This window comes from Rattus norvegicus, chromosome X, assembly GCF_021556685.1.
Source record: "Rattus norvegicus strain SHRSP/BbbUtx chromosome X, alternate assembly SHRSP_T2T, whole genome shotgun sequence".
NCBI classification, from domain to species: Eukaryota; Metazoa; Chordata; class Mammalia; order Rodentia; family Muridae; genus Rattus; species Rattus norvegicus.
In genome coordinates, this window is record NC_141554.1 from 69,338,532 (window position 1) to 69,358,466 (window position 19,935).

Consider the following 19,935-nt stretch of genomic DNA (forward strand, 5'->3'; position numbering starts at 1 on the left):
CCAGGAAACAGTAGTTGTAAAAATAATAAATAAAGGTAATACATTTCTTTTTATTTTTTTAATTTTCAATTTTTCCTTTATAAGTCCTTCCTGCTTTCTTAGTTACTCTTCCCTCAATCCTCTCCCTAGGTGACTTTGGGCCATCTCTGGTCACATATGTGTCCTTAATACACACCTGGTGCTTCTTCCCTGCTTCCTTTCTTACATCACTTGCTCTAGTCTTGTTCCTTTACTCTGACCTTATCTCCTCTACAATTTTAAGTTTTCCTGATGAAAGTCTGCCTAGCAACAACTGCAGCTCTGAGCATGAGATCTGGGCCTGGCTTGGAATCTGAAAAAGGAAATGAGAAAGAATCAGGAATCCTTGGGTCTACAGCTACGCAATGTTCAACTGCTGAAACCATTGTCATTCCTCCTTCTATTTTTTTCCAATGGGACAACAGAAAGGAGTGGATAAAGAATTTTTTCTCCTCTTCACTATATTTGATGAGAACGAGAGCTGGTACAACAATGCCAATCAGGCAGCTGGTATGTTGGATTCCCGACTGCTCTCAGAGGATGTCGAGGGCTTCGAAGACTCCAATCGAATGCATGGTATGAGGAATAGTTTTGCCTTTAACTATGACTTTAAGGCCTCGAACAAAATGTAATTCAAACCATACTTATAACTAGTTCCTAAAAATGTTCATCTCATTGACCATCTCTATCCAAGAAACAAGCTAGATTGAAGGCTACAACGTAAAACAACAGTTCTGTTTTTAAAAATAATTCTTATTACTATTCTTCCTCCGCCTTTGCCCCTTCCTTCACTAATCTGTGTGTGTCGTTATACACAGAGTCTGGAAGACACTGTCCTAACTACTGAGCCATGCCACCACACTGCAACAGCAGCTGTTCTTACACTGATGTTCTGTGCCCTGATCTGTTTTACACAGTCTGGGAGATAGTGGTAGAAGATGAAAATTGTGTACAAGTCATATTGTACAGGCTATGATACATAAAGCTGGGATGATAGTCTCTCATTCTTTTCCTTTTTTGTTCCAGTAATAGAAGCCTGCTGGGCAAGTGTTCTATCACTGGCCTACAACTGCAACCTCCATCCAGTCTTATTTTTCTCCCTGTATCGCATAAGTCAGCAAAGCATGGCCATTTTTCTTCCCACAACCATAACTTCTACTTATTTCTTATTTTCACATTGTTATGCCTTTTGCTTGAAATACGCATTCTCATACATTTACCTCCAGCATTTGGAAATTCTTCCCATTTTCTAAGATTCTACTCATAAGCTATCTCACCAATATTCCACTTATCACTTAAGTACAAGGTAGTGACTCTCTTTTCTATGTATTTTAGTATTTTTTTTAAAAGTTCCATATATTCGTCAACATTGTAATTGGAACACAGTTCTTTACTTCTTTTAGAGTATGTTGATTATCTATATCTTCTACATTATTTAATTATTAGGTTCTAACACATAGTGAATGTTAATTGAATTACTGAATTACCAAATTAATGGCTAGGTGGATGAAAGAAGGAGTGAAAAAACTAGTCCCATATATCACTGAGCACCCAGCAATTTTCAATGATGTGACAGTAATTGTAGAACAGTCCAGGCAGAGTACTAAATGTATAGACGAGCCTTTTAAGTTCAAAAGAGAAGAACATTAATAAGAAACAGTAAATGTAGATGATCCATTGAAGAAAGGAATGCTTAAGCTGGAGTTGAAGACTGCATAGGTTTACAATCAAGACATTATAGGTAGTGGAGGCAGGACTGGGGATTAGCAATGTTCTCCTCAGAACCCAGGGCAGTTGGTTAAATGAGTCTTGGACTCTGATTTCAGTGTAGGTGGGAGCATGGAAAGGTTTCCCCATATGTGGGAGCAAGTAGATAGTAAGAAGATGTAAAATCAAATGTATTGACTTCTACATCCTTGTTTTCTTTCCCTAGGTAGTCCATTATTGTGGGGGAAGTAAGACACTCTCAGGAATCATGGCATTCCATTTTGAATTTGTTGATCTCCTAATACGCAGTCATAAAGAGGCAGCAAACTGAGATTTTTAGTGTAGGAAAGTTTTGGACAGTCTGAAATACATTGTATATCAGAACTCTTCCTTTAGAGGGAAGAACAGACAGACAGAAAGTCAGAGAGATAGGGAGGGCATGACTGATAAGTAGATTAGAAGATTACATAGGGACAAGAATTGAAATCTGTTCTAGGGTTGACAGGGAAGCATGTAAAAACATATATGCTGTAAATAAACTAGCTCTAACACTTTAAAGATATAAAGATGATAAATCTCATAAAATAATGGTGGGGGTATGTGTGTATAAATAAATACTTTAGGTAGGCGTATCTAGAAAGAGGCATTTTCCTAAGAGTTGTAGGTGAGCAAATATCTTTTGTATTACCAGTGAAGATGAAGAAGAGGAGTTAACTTGAATTTGAAACTTTGCGTAACACACTCTATGGAAGGGTGTAGAATTATAACAGTGAAGAGAAAGAAAAATCACAGATATTGCAAGAAAATTAGAATGTATAGCATGAAAGACAAGTTGGAAAACCAAGGGTGAACAGGAGAGTTTGAGGTGTATGTATTTGGCTATATGCATGTAGGAGTTGAAGTAGTAGATAATAGTTCATTGTTTCCAGAGTGTGGTAAAAGAGAGGAAAGAGATGAGACCAAAAAAGCTAGTTGGGCTCTCATCCTAAAGAAATTCTATGAGTAGAAATTGACTACCATCACAGGAAGCAGAAGAATTTAGGATGCTTCGGAATTTCAAGTTATGGGACAGTACAGGGTTGATATGCTGCTGACTATGATTTGAGTAATCTTATCTCATATCCCTCCTTTGTCTTGTTTTTTTTTTTATTTTCCAGCTATTAATGGATTTCTGTTCTCTAACCTGCCCAGGCTGGACATATGCAAGGGTGATACTGTGGCCTGGCACCTGCTTGGCCTGGGCACAGAGAATGATGTACATGGGGTTATGTTTGAGGGCAACACTCTACAGCTTCAGGGCATGAGGAAAAGTGCAGCCATGCTCTTTCCTCACACCTTTGTGACGGCCATCATGCAGCCTGACAATCCTGGTAAGTACATTAGCATCAGGCACAATACTTACAGGCTTTTTGTTATGTAGGGAGGCAAAAATGACAGGGGCTACCATGCTAGGAGGAAGGGGTGGTGAAAAGAAAGGAATGTGTTCATGGGCTTGAGAGAGTTTCAAAACACGATCTCTTCAATGTATTGTGCTGCATGTTCTGATTATTTGATGTTTTCATTATTTGCAGACCGAGTATAAGGTTAATAAAGCTTTGCTTTGCAGGAAGAGGAGAGATGTTCAAGCACTGCTCAGCTTCAGTGCTGACATGACAGAGGGTACACTTAGCCACACAGCATTTTGGCCATATAGAGATAGATTCTAGTACAACCCATATATTTGAACAGTCAATCGAATGTACCTGTGTTTTCAACTCTGGTATTTTATGAAGATTTCTGCACCCCACCCAGTGTGCATGTGCGTGTGTGTGTGTGTGTGTGTGTGTGTGTGTGTGTGTGTGCGTTTAGTCAAATGTATTTCTAAAGAAAACAAAAGACTAGAGAAAGCTATGTTTTGTTTAACTACATGCCTTTGTAATGACTAAGATGTGAGGAACGTTTGTGGCCTTCCTTTGGGATGTAATAAGGAACAGAGGAAATGTAAAACAATCTGAAACAAAGTCATTCTTTGGGCATGGAAAGGAACAACTAGAAATCTGAAGATCTGGATTTCAGTTCCTGTTTATACTACCTACAAGCACGGCATGAGCAATCCATTTTACTTGACTGTATGTTTAACCATCGTAGGTCAGAAATGAAACCTCAGAAGGATCTTTACCAACTTGCTAATCACTTTGCTTTGATCACTCTCATTATCTGTACAGATCCAGCTTTCCCTCCATTGTTCCTTCCACACTTCCTTCCTCCTCATTTCCTTTCTTCTCTGCACCTCTTCTCTTCTCTTCTCTTCTCTTCTCTTCTCTTCTCTTCTCTTCTCTTCTCTTCTCTTCTCTTCTTTTCTCCCATGTTCTTACCAGTAATTTCACCCTCCTTTCTTCATGAAGAAATTTGACTCAAATGCTTTTTATTTTCTTACTCTCAGATTCCAGTAATCTCAAAGCATTTTATAACACACAGATGTTTTCTTCAGCCCCTAGGGTGTGTTCTTTTTCCAACCAGTAGGTGGCAAGAGTGATTGTAAGAATGTTTAGGAATCATCACCATAATCCCGACTGAACTTTTATTTTAGTTGTGTAAACTCTAATTATATTTAGAATAGAATTTGTTTAAAAAATAATTCTTTGCAACGATTAAATAATTTCTTCACGGATGTGAATATTACAAACACAATATTAAGCTATTCTCTTCACATATCTTATTGTTTTCTATTTACCTAGAACATTCTCTTGGTGGGGGAGAGTTATTAGCAAATTATACACATCAGTTAGTACAGTTTCAAGAAGCAAGAGGAGCATGTACTTTCAGTGAATGGGGGTTGGGGGGAATAGGGGAAGCTCTGAATTAAAAAGATCATATTCTTTTTTTTTTTTTTTCAGAGCTGGGGACCGAATCCAGCCTTGTGCTTGCTAGGCAAGCGCTTTACCACTGAGCTAAATCCCCAACCCCAAAAGATCATATTCTTGAGCTTTAATCTCAAAGCCAAAGTACAAATTTAATCTCCTTTCTGAAAAATCAGTCGGGATCCCCAAAAACATCTATATATTTTCCTATATTTAAATGAATTAAATTATTTTGATTTTCATGCTATGGATCAAATGAGTAGTTGGCTAGGCACAACAGTGTCTTTAGAGTCCTGGTAACCTCACTGTTTAACCTCATGATTTTGGGACCAGCCTGAGCAACAAGATGAGATCCCATCTCAAAATATAAATGAAAAAAGTGTTTTGGTAGAAAGCACAGAGAGAAATATAATGGTAGGTTTTCAAGAGTAAAAGCTTAAAATGTCACTATTGACTAAGATTCCTGAATTGTGTTACTAGTGCAGACAGAAGTCTCCCCCCACCTTTTTTTACGCATTCATATTTTAAAAAAATTGTCAAAGAATATCAAGTCATAGAATATTGTAACTGGTAAGGCTCCTTTGAAATCACTTAAGATCAGTTATTTTACTAATAGATGCAAAGAACTCTACCTGAAAGGGATAAATTACTTGCTCAGATTAGAAATACTGACTGTAAATTTTTGGCTTTTTTTCTGGTTCGTCCTCCATCAAATCCTGTTAATTCTTACTCCTGGATGGTATTTTGAATCTGAACTTTCCATCTGTCTCCTGGATGCTTGTTCTGTCATTAAGAAGGAGAAAGACCATTGTAAATGTTCTCCAAAATCAAAGCAATAGAATGACAAATCTGGATCAGAATCTGGCTTAGGAGTCTGTGGAGACGAGTATTGATGAGCCGTGCTTATAGTTTTATAGATGAATTATCCACATCACGATATGAGGCACAGTGGTGCAGGTCTTGTCTTCAGTTCAATACCTTAGAAGGCTAAGTTAGGAAAATGAATGACTTGAGCTAGGAAGTTTGACAACACCCTGAGGAACATAACAAGTCTTCCTCATAAAACTCCATGTTGGAGATACAGCTTGTTTTCTCTTTGATGCTTATGTTAAAAACAGCAACAAAATTAGATATTAAAAATTAAACAAAATATGTAAAGAATTCATATGGGAGCCTATTGGTGATTGTTGTCATCATCATTTTTCTTTGCTGTAATATTTTTATTTATGTATTTGGCATTTTAATAGGCTTATATTAATTTTAATAAAAATACCATCTTTTATTTAAAAATATCATCCTGACTAGTATGCCTCTGCTATTTGAACTGAAATACTAATACTAGATTTTTAATACCAGGGAAGGTGTCAGATAAAGGTTAAAGTCTGAATATATTATGTTCCATTAAACTCATTTTAGTTATTGAATACCATAGAGATAATTTTTTTACTATTTGGACCCTGATTAGGCTTTCTTTTCTTCCTTTTTGTTATTGGAGCTCTTTCTTTGTTCGTTATTTCCATCCTTCCTTCTCTTACCCATTTCCTTTGTGAGCTTGGTTTGAAGACATTAATAGTAAACTCTGAGTCACCAATAATTCGTCGCTGTTGCATTAAGGAAAAAAATATCAAAGCATTTCCTCTTGATGTCATTTAACTAAGAACAAGTCCAGATTTGAAATTCTCTATTTTGCCTTCCCTGTGTCTTCTGTCCTCAGACTTTCTGTTATATGTGTGTGAATCTGTGTCTGCTTGAATATTGTCATGTTAAATCTGCCCGTTTCTATATCTGTCTGAATATTGTCATGTTAAATCTGCCCGTTTCTATATCTGTCTGTGTGTGTCTGTCCCTAACAAAGGGCTTTAAAAAAAAGAACAATGCAGAAAATATAACATGGAGAAGGAGTGAAAATTCTTTACAGAAATCTTTAATAGAGTTTTACAAGTAATTATGTCCTGACTCCAGCTTATCCAGTTACAAACAGTACTATAAGCACCATTATTTCTCAAGCAATATCTGAATGTTGTATTCTACATTTATGGTAGATATTCATTTTATATGAATGTTGTGAACCTCTCTCTTTGCTCTTTTCAGCAAATGATTGTTAGAACATATGTATTACTCTAGATCATGATCATGGAACAATTTATAATTTAAGATTGTAGCTATGGATTGATTTGGGTTGGGACTGTTGATTTGGGACATGGCAAATCCAAGTAAAGTAAGGTTAGCCCTTACATTGTCCTCTTACATGCAGGTTAAATAAACAGGATAAGTACACAGTAGGACAAAGGTCTTAAGTCTTAAGTGATCTCAAGGTTTATTATTAACTCTGGCTGTGCTGTTCAGCAAAGTTCTCAATCTCTTGGGATCTAAGAGATATTTTTGTCATATTACATCAGTGCAGTTCCTGTACTTTTGTTATACTAAAGGAAGTACCACATCAATGGAGGTGGTCACTGGTAAAGAGCTGGTCAAGGTAAGGTGTTCTGTAGGGGCCACCTAAACCCACATCAGTCCATTCTTTGTATTCCTTTTGAAAAGTTGACAAAGACAGAATAGGGCAGTGACAAAGAGGTTCTTCCTATAAAGGACTACAGCTTGTGATTTAATCCTGAAAAAAAATTAGAGGGATTGAGGCAGTTAGTATCAAAAATCATTTCAAGGTATTTATTTTGAGGATAAGAATTTATGGTTGCTTTAGTTTGAATGGGCCGAGTTGAGGATACTTTCACAGTTGTAGCTTTAACTATGGCACCAAGGAGAGCTGCAATAATCATTCCAATGAATCTTTGTACACATAGGTTCAGGGGCATAATTAAGTTGCTCTGAATCAGATCCTCCATGCCAAAGGCAAGCCAGACTACCTGGTATCCAGGCATGCATGGGCTTGCTTTAGAGTTAAAACCAAGAGATATTAAAATAGCATTGTAATGAGAGAAACTTGGGCAAAGGGTGGAATTTAGAGGTGGCATGCAGTTTATTTGTGGGTGAAAGCCAGGAAAGTGTCCATCCTTTGTTACAAGGTTGTGTTCCGATTTCAGTTCATGGTATGATGCAGAGGAGACCTGTGATGGAGAATGAAAACATGAAGATTCAGCCCCAAGTTAGGAAAGGAACAGGATCCAGACATGGGTTAGGTCCCTTGATAGAACTTATATAGAACCATGGGTTTGGATAAAACTCCTTGCTTTTTATATTATTTTTATAAGTGTCAGGGAAAAGAATGAGAGAAACAAAATTTTAAATTGATAGTTTAAGTTGCGTGGGCAAATTTCTTCTGAGCAGTCCGCCCCCCCCCCACTGCTGCCATTTTTGTTTATGTATTTGATTTTTAAATAAGAAGTATGCTTGTTCAATTATGTCTTGTCCTTTGGGTTATAAGGCATTCCTTATAACCATGAAAGACATGAACTTTTCGAAGTCGACAAAAAGATAAAAATTTTATGTCATCAGAAGTATCATTGTCTCTTTTCATCTCTTTTGAGAACCTCCTAACAACGAAAGCAGCCAGTATGTTTCTGCAGTTCATCATAATCATGTGTTTGAGCTGTAGCATAAAAGAAACCCAAAAAGGTAGCAACACAATCATGAAAAAATAAAATTAAATACTCCCAAATTAACTTTTTCAAACCATGTCTTCCAAACTTTTGCATTTGGTTTTGTAAAGCTTGAGTAATAAATACAATTACCAAGACTAGAATAATAACCAGTGAGAATTCCCATTGCTTGAAGTAGAGATTTAATATCAATGAATTAAACTTTGAAGTTTTAAAATTATATAAACATATGTGTCTCATCTTTCACAGACCTGAAGTCATTTACTCAGACCCTCAAAACTGCCATAATGTCTTTCCTTTTCATTCCGTTTTCATCCCTTTTAGTTTCCATGTACTATTTGTCCCTTTTAATACTATGAGATGTGAGCGCTTGATTGTTGAGAGTAGTCATTGGAAAACAAATCTTTTTCATTATTAAGTTGTGAAGGGGTGGTAAAAAGCAATCTTTAAATCAATACCAATAGCGTGGTAGTTTTGAGCTTGTTTACTCCTTGTAACCTGTTGGTGAGTTTATTTCTCTCAGTAGGAAGCCCGTGGGCTCTAAGAGAAGGCAAAGCCCTCTTTTAAGGTTTGAAACACTTAAAGAGGTCTAGTCAGAATTTGTATTTTCACAAGTCAATGAAAGAAATAAAGTGCCAGCAATCTCTTTATTACTTGTAGCAATGCCCATAAATGTCTCTGTGGGGTTTTGTCTGATAGAGGGACAAAACCCTGAGTGTATCTTAAGGTCAGGGATTTCATTTGTTTGTTTGTTTATGTATTTGTTTATTTGTTTAATTTGGGCCCCTGTGTCAGTCTGACAGCCTGTTGGGAGACTCTATTGATGTGTTTATTATTCATTTGAGGACTGGAGGGCAACCCAGCCTCAGCTTAGGTGTTGTCTTATTTTAGTGACTCAGATAACTAAACTTTCTTTTCAAACTGTCTCAAATTTGTATCAGCAGCAAACAACACAGCCATCCTTTGTCTGCAAAGGCAGTGCAAAGTCAGAATGCTTTCAAGGTGAGGGAAGACGTTTTAGCTATGGATGGACTGGCCAGGGAGCCTCAGGGGAAGAACTGGTAGAGGCTCACTCTCTTGCTGCTCTAGCAGCAGGTGGTCAGGCTGCTAAATTGTCTGATGAAGATAGAGGCTGGGACAAAGAGGCTCCAACTGAATTGCATATTCATGCTGTGCTCAATGAAACTTTACAAGCTTGTGTTGATGTTGTCTTAGATCTAATTTTTAAAAGTAAATTTGCTAACTGTTGTGTATGGATATGCAATAGAGGAATCAAGCGATTCTACATTGTGGGAACAGAAGAAGTGTAGAAAGGCAGGCTGGGCATTGGTGTGCTTAAGAGAAAAGCTACTTCTTGCGATGGAATTTGAAGTAGAATCAGATCAGATTAGATAAGAAATGAGAAGGAAATAAAAGATGTAGTAGGAGCGGGGGCAGGGCTTTCAAGGCATAGGACCACTGCTGCTGAGAGTAACTTAGAGGTTGTGCAGAACTGAGATTTCCAGAGTTCTCATTTGTTGCAACCTATCCTCAACTGCAAATACACAAGGTGGGAGCTTTTGGGAGATTGACAGACCACTGTCCCTTTTTGCACCAGAGACATCCAAAATTCACATCCTTTACATACATACATACTGAGTGCTTAAAATGCTACACTGACATATTAAAGGTTTCTCACACAGAATTCCAAAATGTGTGGATTAAACACATTAAAGATTCTTCAGGGAACTCATGGTGGTTTAGTCCCTGGGAGCTGGCTTGGGCAGGGGGGTGGTGGTGGTGACATCTCATTGGTTGATATTGTTGTTCTTCCTATGGGGTTGCAAACCCCTTCAGCATCTTCAGTCCTTTCTCTAACTCCTCCATTGGGGTCCCCGTGCTCAGTCCGATGGCTAGCTACAAGCATCCTCATCTGTATCAGGAAGGCTCTGGCAGAGCCTCCCAGGAGACATCCAAATCAGGTTCCTGTCAGCAAGCACTTCTTGGCATCAGCAATAGTGACTGGATTTGGTGGCTGCATACGGGATAGATCACCAGCTGGGGAAGTTTCTGGATGACCTTTTCTTCAGTCCCTGTCCCACTATTTGTCCCTATATTTATTCGTGTGAGTATTTTCTTCTCCCTTCTAAGAAGGACTGAAGCATCCACACTTTGGTCTTCCTTCTTGAGCTTCATATGGTCTGTGAATTGTTTCTTGGTATTCTGAGCTATTGGGCTAATATCCACTTATCCGTGAGGGTCTACCATGTCTGTTCTTTGTGATTGGGTTACCCCACTCAGGATGATATTTTCTAGTTCCATCCATTAGCCTAAGAATTTCATGTAGTCATTGTTTTTAGTAGCTGAGTAGTCCTCCATTGTGTAGATGTACCACATTTTCTGTTTCCATTCCTCTGTTGAAGGACATCTGGGTTGTTTCCAGCTTCTGGCTATAATCGATAAAGCTGCTATGAACATAGTGGAGCATGTGCCCTTGTTATATGTTGAAGCATCTTTTGCACATATGCCCAGGAGCGGTGTGTCTGGATCCTCAGGTAGAACTATTTCCAGTTTTCTGAGGAAACTCCAGACTGATTTCCAGAGTAATTGTAACAGCTTACAATCCCACCAACAATGGAGGAGTGTTCCTCTTTCTCCACATTGTTGCCAGCATCTGTTGTCACCTGAGTATTTGATCTTAGCCATTCTGACTGGTGTGAGGTGGAATCTCAGGGCTGTTTTGATTTGCATTTCCCTGATGATTAAGGATGTTGAATATTTTTTTATGTACTTGTCAGTTGTTCAGTATTGCTCAGTTGAGAATTATTTGACTAGCTCTGTACCCCATTTTATAGTAGGGTTACTTGATATTCTGAAGTCTAACTTCTTGAGTTCTTTGTATATATTGGATATTAGATCTCTATCGGATGTAGGATTGGTAAAGATCTTTTCCCAATCTGTTGGTTGCCATTTTGTCCTAATGACAGTGTCCTTTGCCTTACAGACGCTTTGAAGTTTTATGAGGTTCCATTTGTTGATTCTTGATCTTATAGCATAAGCCATTGGTGTTCTGTTCAGGAAAATTTTCCCTGTGCCTATGTGTTTGAGGCTCTTCCCCACTTTCTCTTCTATTAGTTTGAGTGTACCTGATTTTATATGGAGATCCTTGATCCACTTGGGCTTGAGCTTTGGACAAGGAAATAAGAATGGTTCAATTTGTGTTCTACATGCTGACCTCCAGTTAAACCAGCACTATTTGTTGAAAAGGCTATCTTTTTCCCCACTGAATAGTTTTAGCTCCTTTGTCAAAGATCAAGTGATCATAGGTTTGTGGGTTCATTTCTGGGTCTTCAAATATATTCCGTTGATCTATCTGCCTGCCTCTGTACCATTACTATGCAGATTTTAATCATGATTGTCTCTAGCTGAATATGTAGCAGAGGATGGCATTGTCTGGTATCAATAGGGGGAGAAGTCCTTGGTCCTGTGAAGGCTCATTTCCACAAATATCCAAAAAAAATTAAAAAATAAAATAGTTAGCAAAAGAGTACACAAAAGAACACATTATAGAAATACAAAGGATCCTAAGCCTACCATAAACAATCACCAATAAGCCAAAATAAATCCAGAAAAACTGTTAAATTCTTGGATAGCCATAATCTAACAAGAGTGAATTGAAAACAAAACAAAGAAAGCACCACCACCACCACCACCACCACCACCAACAACAACAACAACAACAACAACAACAACAAAAACCCCAAACACACAAAACACATTCTTGATACAGGACACCTAAATGCAGTCAGCTTGAATGTATTAATAATAAACTCTGAGTGACTAATAATGCGTCAATCAGTGTTTCATTAGAGACACAAAAGCACTTCCCCTTGGTATGATTTTAAAAAGTGCTATTATCATTTATCCAAGAACAAGCTCAGATTTGATTTTTCTCCTTCACTCTCCCTCTGTCTTCTGATTTCTGTCCATCTATTGAATGAGTCTGACCTTCTCATTTTCTTTTCATCACCCTGTCTTTGTAGTGCTTTCTTCTCTCCCATTTGGTTGCCCTTTTTGCTATATTTCCCCCTTTCCCATCTTGCACTTTTTTCATTCATTCATTCATTCATTCATTCATTCATTCATTTATTACATCCTGCTATCTGCCTGCCTCCCGGCCACCCACTCCCACAGTCCTTCCCCTTTCTCCAGTCCCCTTCTCCTCTGAGTGTGTTGGGACACCCTGGGTATGGCCCCTTCCACCCTGGCACTTCAAGTCTCTGTGAGGCTAGGCTCTTCCTCTCCTACTGAGCACAGACAAGGCAGCATACAGGCAATAGCATTGGAGCTAGCTCCCACTCCAGGTGCTCAGAACCCATATGAAGGTCAAGCTCCACCTTTATTTACATTTTCTTTTATTCCTTTTTTTAAAAAACTTTTTAATTTTTTTCTTTTCTACGTCTTTATTAAATTGGTTATTTCTTATTTACATTTCAATTGTTATTACCTTTCCTGGTTTCCAAGCAAACATCCCCCTAGCCCCTCCCCCTCCCCTTCTATATGGGTATTCCCCTCTCCATCCTCCTCCCCTTACCACCCTCCCCCCAAGAGTCCTGTTCACTGCGGGTTCAGTCTTGGCAGGACCAAGGGCTTCCCCTTCCACTGGTGCTCTTACTAGGCTATTCAATGCTACCTATGAGGTTGGAGCCCAGGGTCAGTCCATGTATAGTCTTTGGGTAGTGGCTTAGTCCCTGGAAGCTCTGGTTGGTTGGCATTGTTGTTCATATGGGGTCTCGAGCCCCTTCAAGCTCTTTCAGTCCTTTCTCTGATTCCTTCAACGGGGGTCCTATTCTCAGTTCAGTGGTTTGCTGCTGGCCTTCACCTCTGTATTTGCTGTATTCTGGCTGTGTCTCTCAGGAGAGATCTACATCCGGTTCCTGTCAGCCTGCACTTCTTTGCTTCATCCATCTTATCTAGTTTGGTGGCTGTATATGTATGGGCCACATGTCAGGCAGGCTCTGGATGAGCGTTCCTTCAGACTCTGTTCTAAACTTTGCCTCCTTATTAACTCCCAAGGGTATTTTTAACAATTTCCTTCAACTCTTGTCACTTTTCTTCTTGGCGTTACTCTAACTTTCCCCCTTTTTATTGAATACAGTTTTTTTTCATGTACTGTATCCTGATTACAGTGTCCCCTCCCTCTACTCTTTCCAGTTCCTCCTTCCCTCACTCCTCATCCACATTCACTCCCTTTATGTCTCTCATTAGAAACGAAACCATGATTCTAAGGGATAATAATAAAATGAAATTCAACAGAATAAACCTAGAACTAACACATTGGAACAAAACAAAACAAACAAATAAACCAAAAACAGAAGGAAAAGTGCCCAAGAAAAGGCACAAGTAACAGATATAGATGCAGAGATCCACTCACAAAAACTCAGGAATCCCAGAAAAGAACTAAATTGGAAATCATAATATATTTGCAAAGCATTTAAATAAATAAATGAATAGCATATTTTTTTAAACCCTGACCAAAACACTCTCCAACCCTGTAAGGGAGTTTGTTTTCTTTGGCCATCTCCTGCTGGGCATGCAGCCTATTCATAACAGTGGTTTGTGTCCTCATTGAGACTCCCTTGGAGAACACTAAAATTTCATTTGTAAATCGCTATCAAGAGGAGGTAGCTTCTGGGTTAGAGATGGGGATGTGTGTCCTCTTTTCCTTTCAGCTCTAGGACCCCATATAGCTCAGACCCTTACAGGCCCTGTGCATACTGCTTTAGACTCTGTGAATTCATATGTTGATTTAGAGGGCCTTGCTTTTTAGTGACCTCCTTTGACTCTAAGACTCTTTCCTCCTTCTCTTCCACTGGGAAGAGGAGCCCTAAAGAGAAGGATTTGATGGAGATTTCCCACTTAGGACTGAGTGTTCCTCCATCTCCCTCCGCATACTCTCTGGTTGCGAGTCTCTGTATTTGTTCCCATTTGCTGCAAGAGGAAGCTTCTCTGATGATGACTGAGCAAGACACTGATCTATGAGTCCAGCAGAATGTCATTAGGGGTCATTTTATTGCTAGTTCTTTTAGTAGATCCCCTATTATGTGACTTTTCCCCTAGGTCCCTGGACGATCTAATCTCAGGTTCTTGGTCATCCAAGCAGTTTTGTGTATGGGTTCCATCTCATGGAGTGAGGCTTAAGTCAAATCAGATGTTGATGGGTTACTCTCACCAGCTTTGTGCCACCACTGCATTAGGATATCTTGCAGATAAGACAATTGTAGATCAGAGGATTTGTAGCTAACTTGGTATTTATGTTTCTCATTTGGTAGCCTGCAGTGTACCTTCCTGTACCAAAGACACTAGAACATAGGGGTAAAAGGCTCTCTGTAAGCACCAATTCTATTTTTCTCAGTTCATTGAATTATGTAGGAGTTAACTATAGCATTGAGGCCTTGCTGTCAGTGTGTGCAGAACAACCTATAGTATTGGGAGAAGCTTGGATTGTTTGAGGGTTTCCATGGAAGACTTTGAACAACTCATTATTAAATGTAACTCATTCTCAGTTACTGGAAGCTTCATTCGATGCTAATAGATGTCCAACTGGGCCTTTGTCTCCCTCATTATTTCAACTTTCATTTCATAATACATTTTAAAATCTGAATTGGATTTAGATCACACACACACACACACACACACACACACACACACACACACACACCCCACACAGAAGATTTTTTTTTTCTTTTTTTTTTTTTTTTTTTTCGGAGCTGGGGACCGAACCCAGGGCCTTGTGCTTGCTAGGCAAGTGCTCTACCGCTGAGCTAAATCCCCAACCCCCCACACAGAAGATTTTACGGATTTAGGTTTCCACATTACTCCATCTTCTGATAGCTTCTTCAATTTCTTTCAGTGTCTTATGGTTTTTATCATATACACCTCTTTCTTTGTAGATATTTTGAAAGGTATAGTTTCTCTGATTTCTTTCTCAGCCTTTTTTGTAATTTGTATATGAGAAGGCAACTGATTTTTGTGAGTTAATCTTATATCCAACTACTTAGGTAAAAATGTTATCAGCTGTAGGAGTTTCCCAGTGGAATTTTTGGGAGGTCATTTTCATATGCTATCATAGCATTGCCAAATAAAGATACTTTCACTTCTTCCTTTTCAATGTGTATCCTCTTGATCCTTTTCAGCTATCTTACTTATTGTTATAGCTAAGACTTTAAGCACTATATTGAATAGGTATAGAGAGAATGGACTACTTGTTCCTGATTTTAGTGAAATAGCTTTGAGTTTCTCAGTTCAAGTAGATGTCGGCTGCAGATTTGAGGTAAACTGCTTTTATTATGTTGAAGCATGTCCCTATTGTATCCCTAATCTTTCAGGAATGTTGTGTACGTGCTGTATAAGGAGAAAGGTTTATTTTGGCTTATAGTTAGAGTTCATGGTCTTTTGACCTCTTTCGGCCTGTGGTAGCTTAGTACCTTATGGTGGAAGCACTAGGCGGAGAAGGGAGAAACGCTCCAGTGTCCTTTCAGTGGGCCCTGCTTCCTAAAAGGTTTGCAATGTCGTGATAGTGCCACAGGCTAGAAACCAACTCTCCAATACATGTATCTTGGATCCAAAGTAGAGTAAGCAGAGAACCTCAATCTCTTTTAAGCCCGTGCTCTTCTGTTTGCTTACATGACCTTCTGGAAGCCCCTTCACTGAAAGCTGTCATGCATCATCTTTGACTGGGATAACCAGGAAGCTCCCACGGAAGAAGTGTATTTCTTTGGACTTTTTTCCATTCACGCTTATGTTGTAACTAGAGAAATTGACTATCAGTGCTCATCATGATCACACCTGACAGGAGTAGCTGCTGGTAGTTCTGGGTAAAATGTGTTTCTAGATATTGGAAGCTGACACTTAGGAATGGGCTAGAAGGGTGGGTGTCTGAGGGGGAACCACAAGAGGAAGAAAAACAGGGTTTTCCACAAGGATCTGCTTAGTCCCCTGGAAATGAGAGACCAGAGTGAGAGTAGGTCACAGCAGAAGGTCTACTACAGAGCTGGGGATGAAATTGGGGTATTGGATTTGGAGGAGAAAACAGAGAGGTGAAGATTTGCAGTTAGTCTAGCTGCTTTCCTGGCTGGAATTTTGCTCAAGTTTTCTATTCCTTTTTTCTCTCCATTTCCTTCTTCCTATTTATTTTTTCTTTATTTCATTTTTCTTTAGTGAATTTTGAAATATATTTATTCTGTCTCTGCCATCTTTCTCAGTCTCTCTCTCTCTCTCTCTCTCTCTCTGTGTGTGTGTGTGTGTGTGTGTGTATGTGTGTGTGTGTGTGTGTATACTAATGTATGCCTGTGTAGGTCAGAAGACAATATGTGGGGGTTGATTCTCCCACACCACTAGGCGTATCCCAAGGATCCAGCTTAGATCACGGACTTGGCAACAAGTGACTCTACCCACTGAGTTGCCTCACCAGCCTATTTTTTTTATTTCTGTTCCATTTGCTTTCTTCCTATTTGTTTTTGTCCATTTTGTAGCTTTACTTTCATCTATATTTTCCTCTTTCTAATTCCTTACTCCTTATTGTATCTTTCCTATTATACTTTTTTAGTTAATATTTGTTTTCTCCCTGTCTTAGCTGCTATGGATGTGAGAATGAATAAGACAGCTTAAAAATAGTGGGAAGAGGAGGTAAGTGTGTAGACCAAGTTCATGATGACAATGTCTGCCAAGAACTATAGTAAATACACAGGGATCTGTGACAATGTTTCCCCAGTGTACAGATTGAATGATTTCTAGGAAAGCAGACATCAGACTGCGACTGTAGTCTCAGACTGATACTTTAAATATCGCTATTTGCAGATATGATAGTATACTTAGGTGACCCCAAAAATTTCACCAGCGAACTCCTAAACCTGATGAACAATTTCAGCAAAGTGGCTGGATATAAAATTAACCCAAACAAATCAGTAGCTTTCCTATACTCAAAGAAAAAAATAGGCTGAGAAAGAAATTAGAGAAACAACACCTTTCGCAATAGCCACAAATAATATAAAATACCTTAGTGTGACTCTAACCAAGCAAGTGAAAGATCTATATGACAAGAACTTCAAGTCTCTGAAGAAAGAAATTGAAGAAGATCTCAGAAGATGGAAAGATCTCCCATGCTCATGGATTGGCAGGATTAATATATTAAAAATGCCCATTTTGCCAAAAGCAATCTACAGATTCAATGCAATCCCCATCAAAATTTCAACTCAATTCTTTGGATTTAGAAAGAGCAATTTGGAAATTCATTTGGAGTAACAAAAAAACTTGGATAGCAAAAACTATTCTCAACAACAAAAGAACTTCTGGGGGAATCACCATCTCTGAACTCAAGCTGTATTACAGAGCAATAGTGATAAAAACTGTAAGTTATTGGTTCAGAGACAGGCAGATAGATAAGTGGAATAGAATTGAAGGCCCAGAAATGAACCCGAACACCAATGGTCACTTAATCTTTGACAAAGGAGCTAAAACCATCCAACAAAAAAAAGACAGCATTTTCAACAAATGGTGCTGGTTCAGCTGGAGGTCAGCAAGTAGAAGAATGCTTATTTATCCATTCTTATATCCCTTGTCCAAAGCTCAAGTACAAGTGGACCAAGGACCTCCACATAAAACCAGATATACTGAAACCTTTATTCCTAATAGAAGAGAAAGTGGAGAAGAGCCTTGAACACATAGGCACAGGAAAAAATTTCTTGAACAGAACACCAATGGCTTATGTTCTAAGATCAAGAATCCACAAATGGAACTTCATCAGATTGTGAAGCTTCTATAAGGCAAAGGACAAACTGTTAATAGGACAAAACAGCAACCAACAGATTGGGAAAAGACCTTTACCAATCCTATATCAGACAGAAGGCTAATATCTAATGTATACAAAGAATCAAGAAGTTACACTGCAGAGAATCAAATAATCCTATTAAAAAGTAGGTTACAGTGATGCTTAATAAAGAATTCACAACTGATCAATACCCAATGGCTGAGAAGAACCTAAAGAAGTGTTCAACATCCTTAGTCATCAGGGAAATGCAAATCAAAGCAACCCTGAGATTCCACCTCACACCAGTCAGAATTGCTAAGATCAAAAATTCAGGTGACAACAAATGCTGGTGAAGATGTGGAGAAATTGCAAACTGGTACAACCTCTCTGGAAATCAGTCTGGAGGTTCCTCAGAAAATTGGACATTGCACTACTTGAGGACCCAGCTATACCTCTCTTGGGCATACACCCCAAAGATGCTCCAACATATAACAAGGACACATGCTCCACTATGTTCATAGCAACCTTATTTATAATAGCCAGTAGCTGGAAAAAAACCCAGATGTCTTTCAGCAGAGGAATGGAAACAGAAAATGTGATACATTTATATAATGGAGTACTACTCAGCTATTAAAAGCAATGACTACATGAAATTCTTAGGCAAATGGATGGGACTAGAAAATATCCTGAGTGAGGTAATCCAGTAACTAAAGAACATACATGGTATGTACTCACTGATAAGCGCATATTAGCCCAAAAGCTCGGAATACTCAAGAAACAATTTACAAATCATATGAAGCTCAAGAAGGAAGACCAAAGTGTGGATGCTTCAGTCCTTCTTAAAAAGGAGAAGAAAATACTCACAGGAGGAAATATAGGGACACAAAGTGGGGCAGGAACTGGGGAAAAGGTCATCCAGAGACTTCCCCACCTGGGGATCCATCCCATATGCAGCCACCAAACCCAGTCACTTTGCTGATACCAAGAAGTACTTGCTGACAGGAAAATGATTTGGATGTGTCCTGAGAGGCTCTGCCAGAGCCTTACTGATACAGATGAAGATGCTTGCAGCTAATCATCGGACTGAGCACGGGGACCCCAATGGAGGAGTTAGAGGAAGGACTGAAGGAACTGAAAGGGTTTGCAACCCTATTGGAAGAACAACAATATCAACCAACCAAACCACCCAGAGACCACCAACCAATGAGTAAATATTGAGGGACTCATGGCTCCAGCTGCATATGTAGCAGAGGATGGCACTGTCTGACCTCAATAGGAAAAGCCCTTGGTCCTGTGAAGAATATTTTCCCCAGTGTCAGGGAATACCAGGGCATTGAGGTGGGAATGTCTGGACAAGAGAGGAAGCATCTTCATGGAAGCAGGGAAATGGAGGAGGGGGAATGAGAGGAGGGGGAAAGGGGATAACATTTGAAATGTACATAAATAAAATATCCAATAAAAAAGAATGAGTAACTTTTGCCAGACAGTGTAATGAGACAGAGATGAAAAGATCAGTCCAGTCACCAAGAAGTAAAACCTTGACTACTAGAAAATGTTGGCTCCAGTGAATTGTTTCCCTACTTGATATGCTATGGTAAAAGATATTTATACATGTACAGAAATTTTAATTGTAACAGTAACTTGAAGTGTTAAGACTATGAAGTTCAAAACTAAGAGCCTAGGTAAGAAGATGGTTGAAGAAGAAGTGACTTAACAAACAGGATTGATATAAGAAAATGTATGCAAGTTAATATGATTCTTCCAGAAAGCCTTCTTCTTGTTTCCGTATCATCAAATGACCATCTTACTTTGTTTTAAATACTAGGCCCTTACCCATAGCATAACTATTATTTTTATCTATTTTAAGCTATTTATTTATTTAGTTATTTATTAAGCTATTTATTTATTTAGTTATTTATTAAGCTGTTAAGCTATTTATTTATTTAGTTTGTGGGTGGGTGGTTGCACTCCCCATCACTCGTATGGCATGGATGTCAGATGTCAACTTTGTGGAGTTGGCTTTCTC

At 38.7% G+C, this 19,935-nt stretch overlaps 1 protein-coding gene across 19 annotated transcripts in view; it reads left to right on the forward strand.

The window, feature by feature from the left end:
• Positions 1 to 19,935, forward strand: part of Heph (hephaestin) — a 246,995-nt gene that overhangs the window by 189,784 nt on the left and 37,276 nt on the right. For all 19 annotated transcript variants that reach the window (XM_087598985.1, XM_087598988.1, XM_087598984.1 and 16 more), the window contains 2 exons: positions 444 to 594; positions 2,883 to 3,095. In XM_087598985.1, the coding sequence (XP_087455111.1) occupies positions 444 to 594; positions 2,883 to 3,095 (364 nt within the window). The remainder of the gene's footprint in view (positions 1 to 443; positions 595 to 2,882; positions 3,096 to 19,935) is intronic.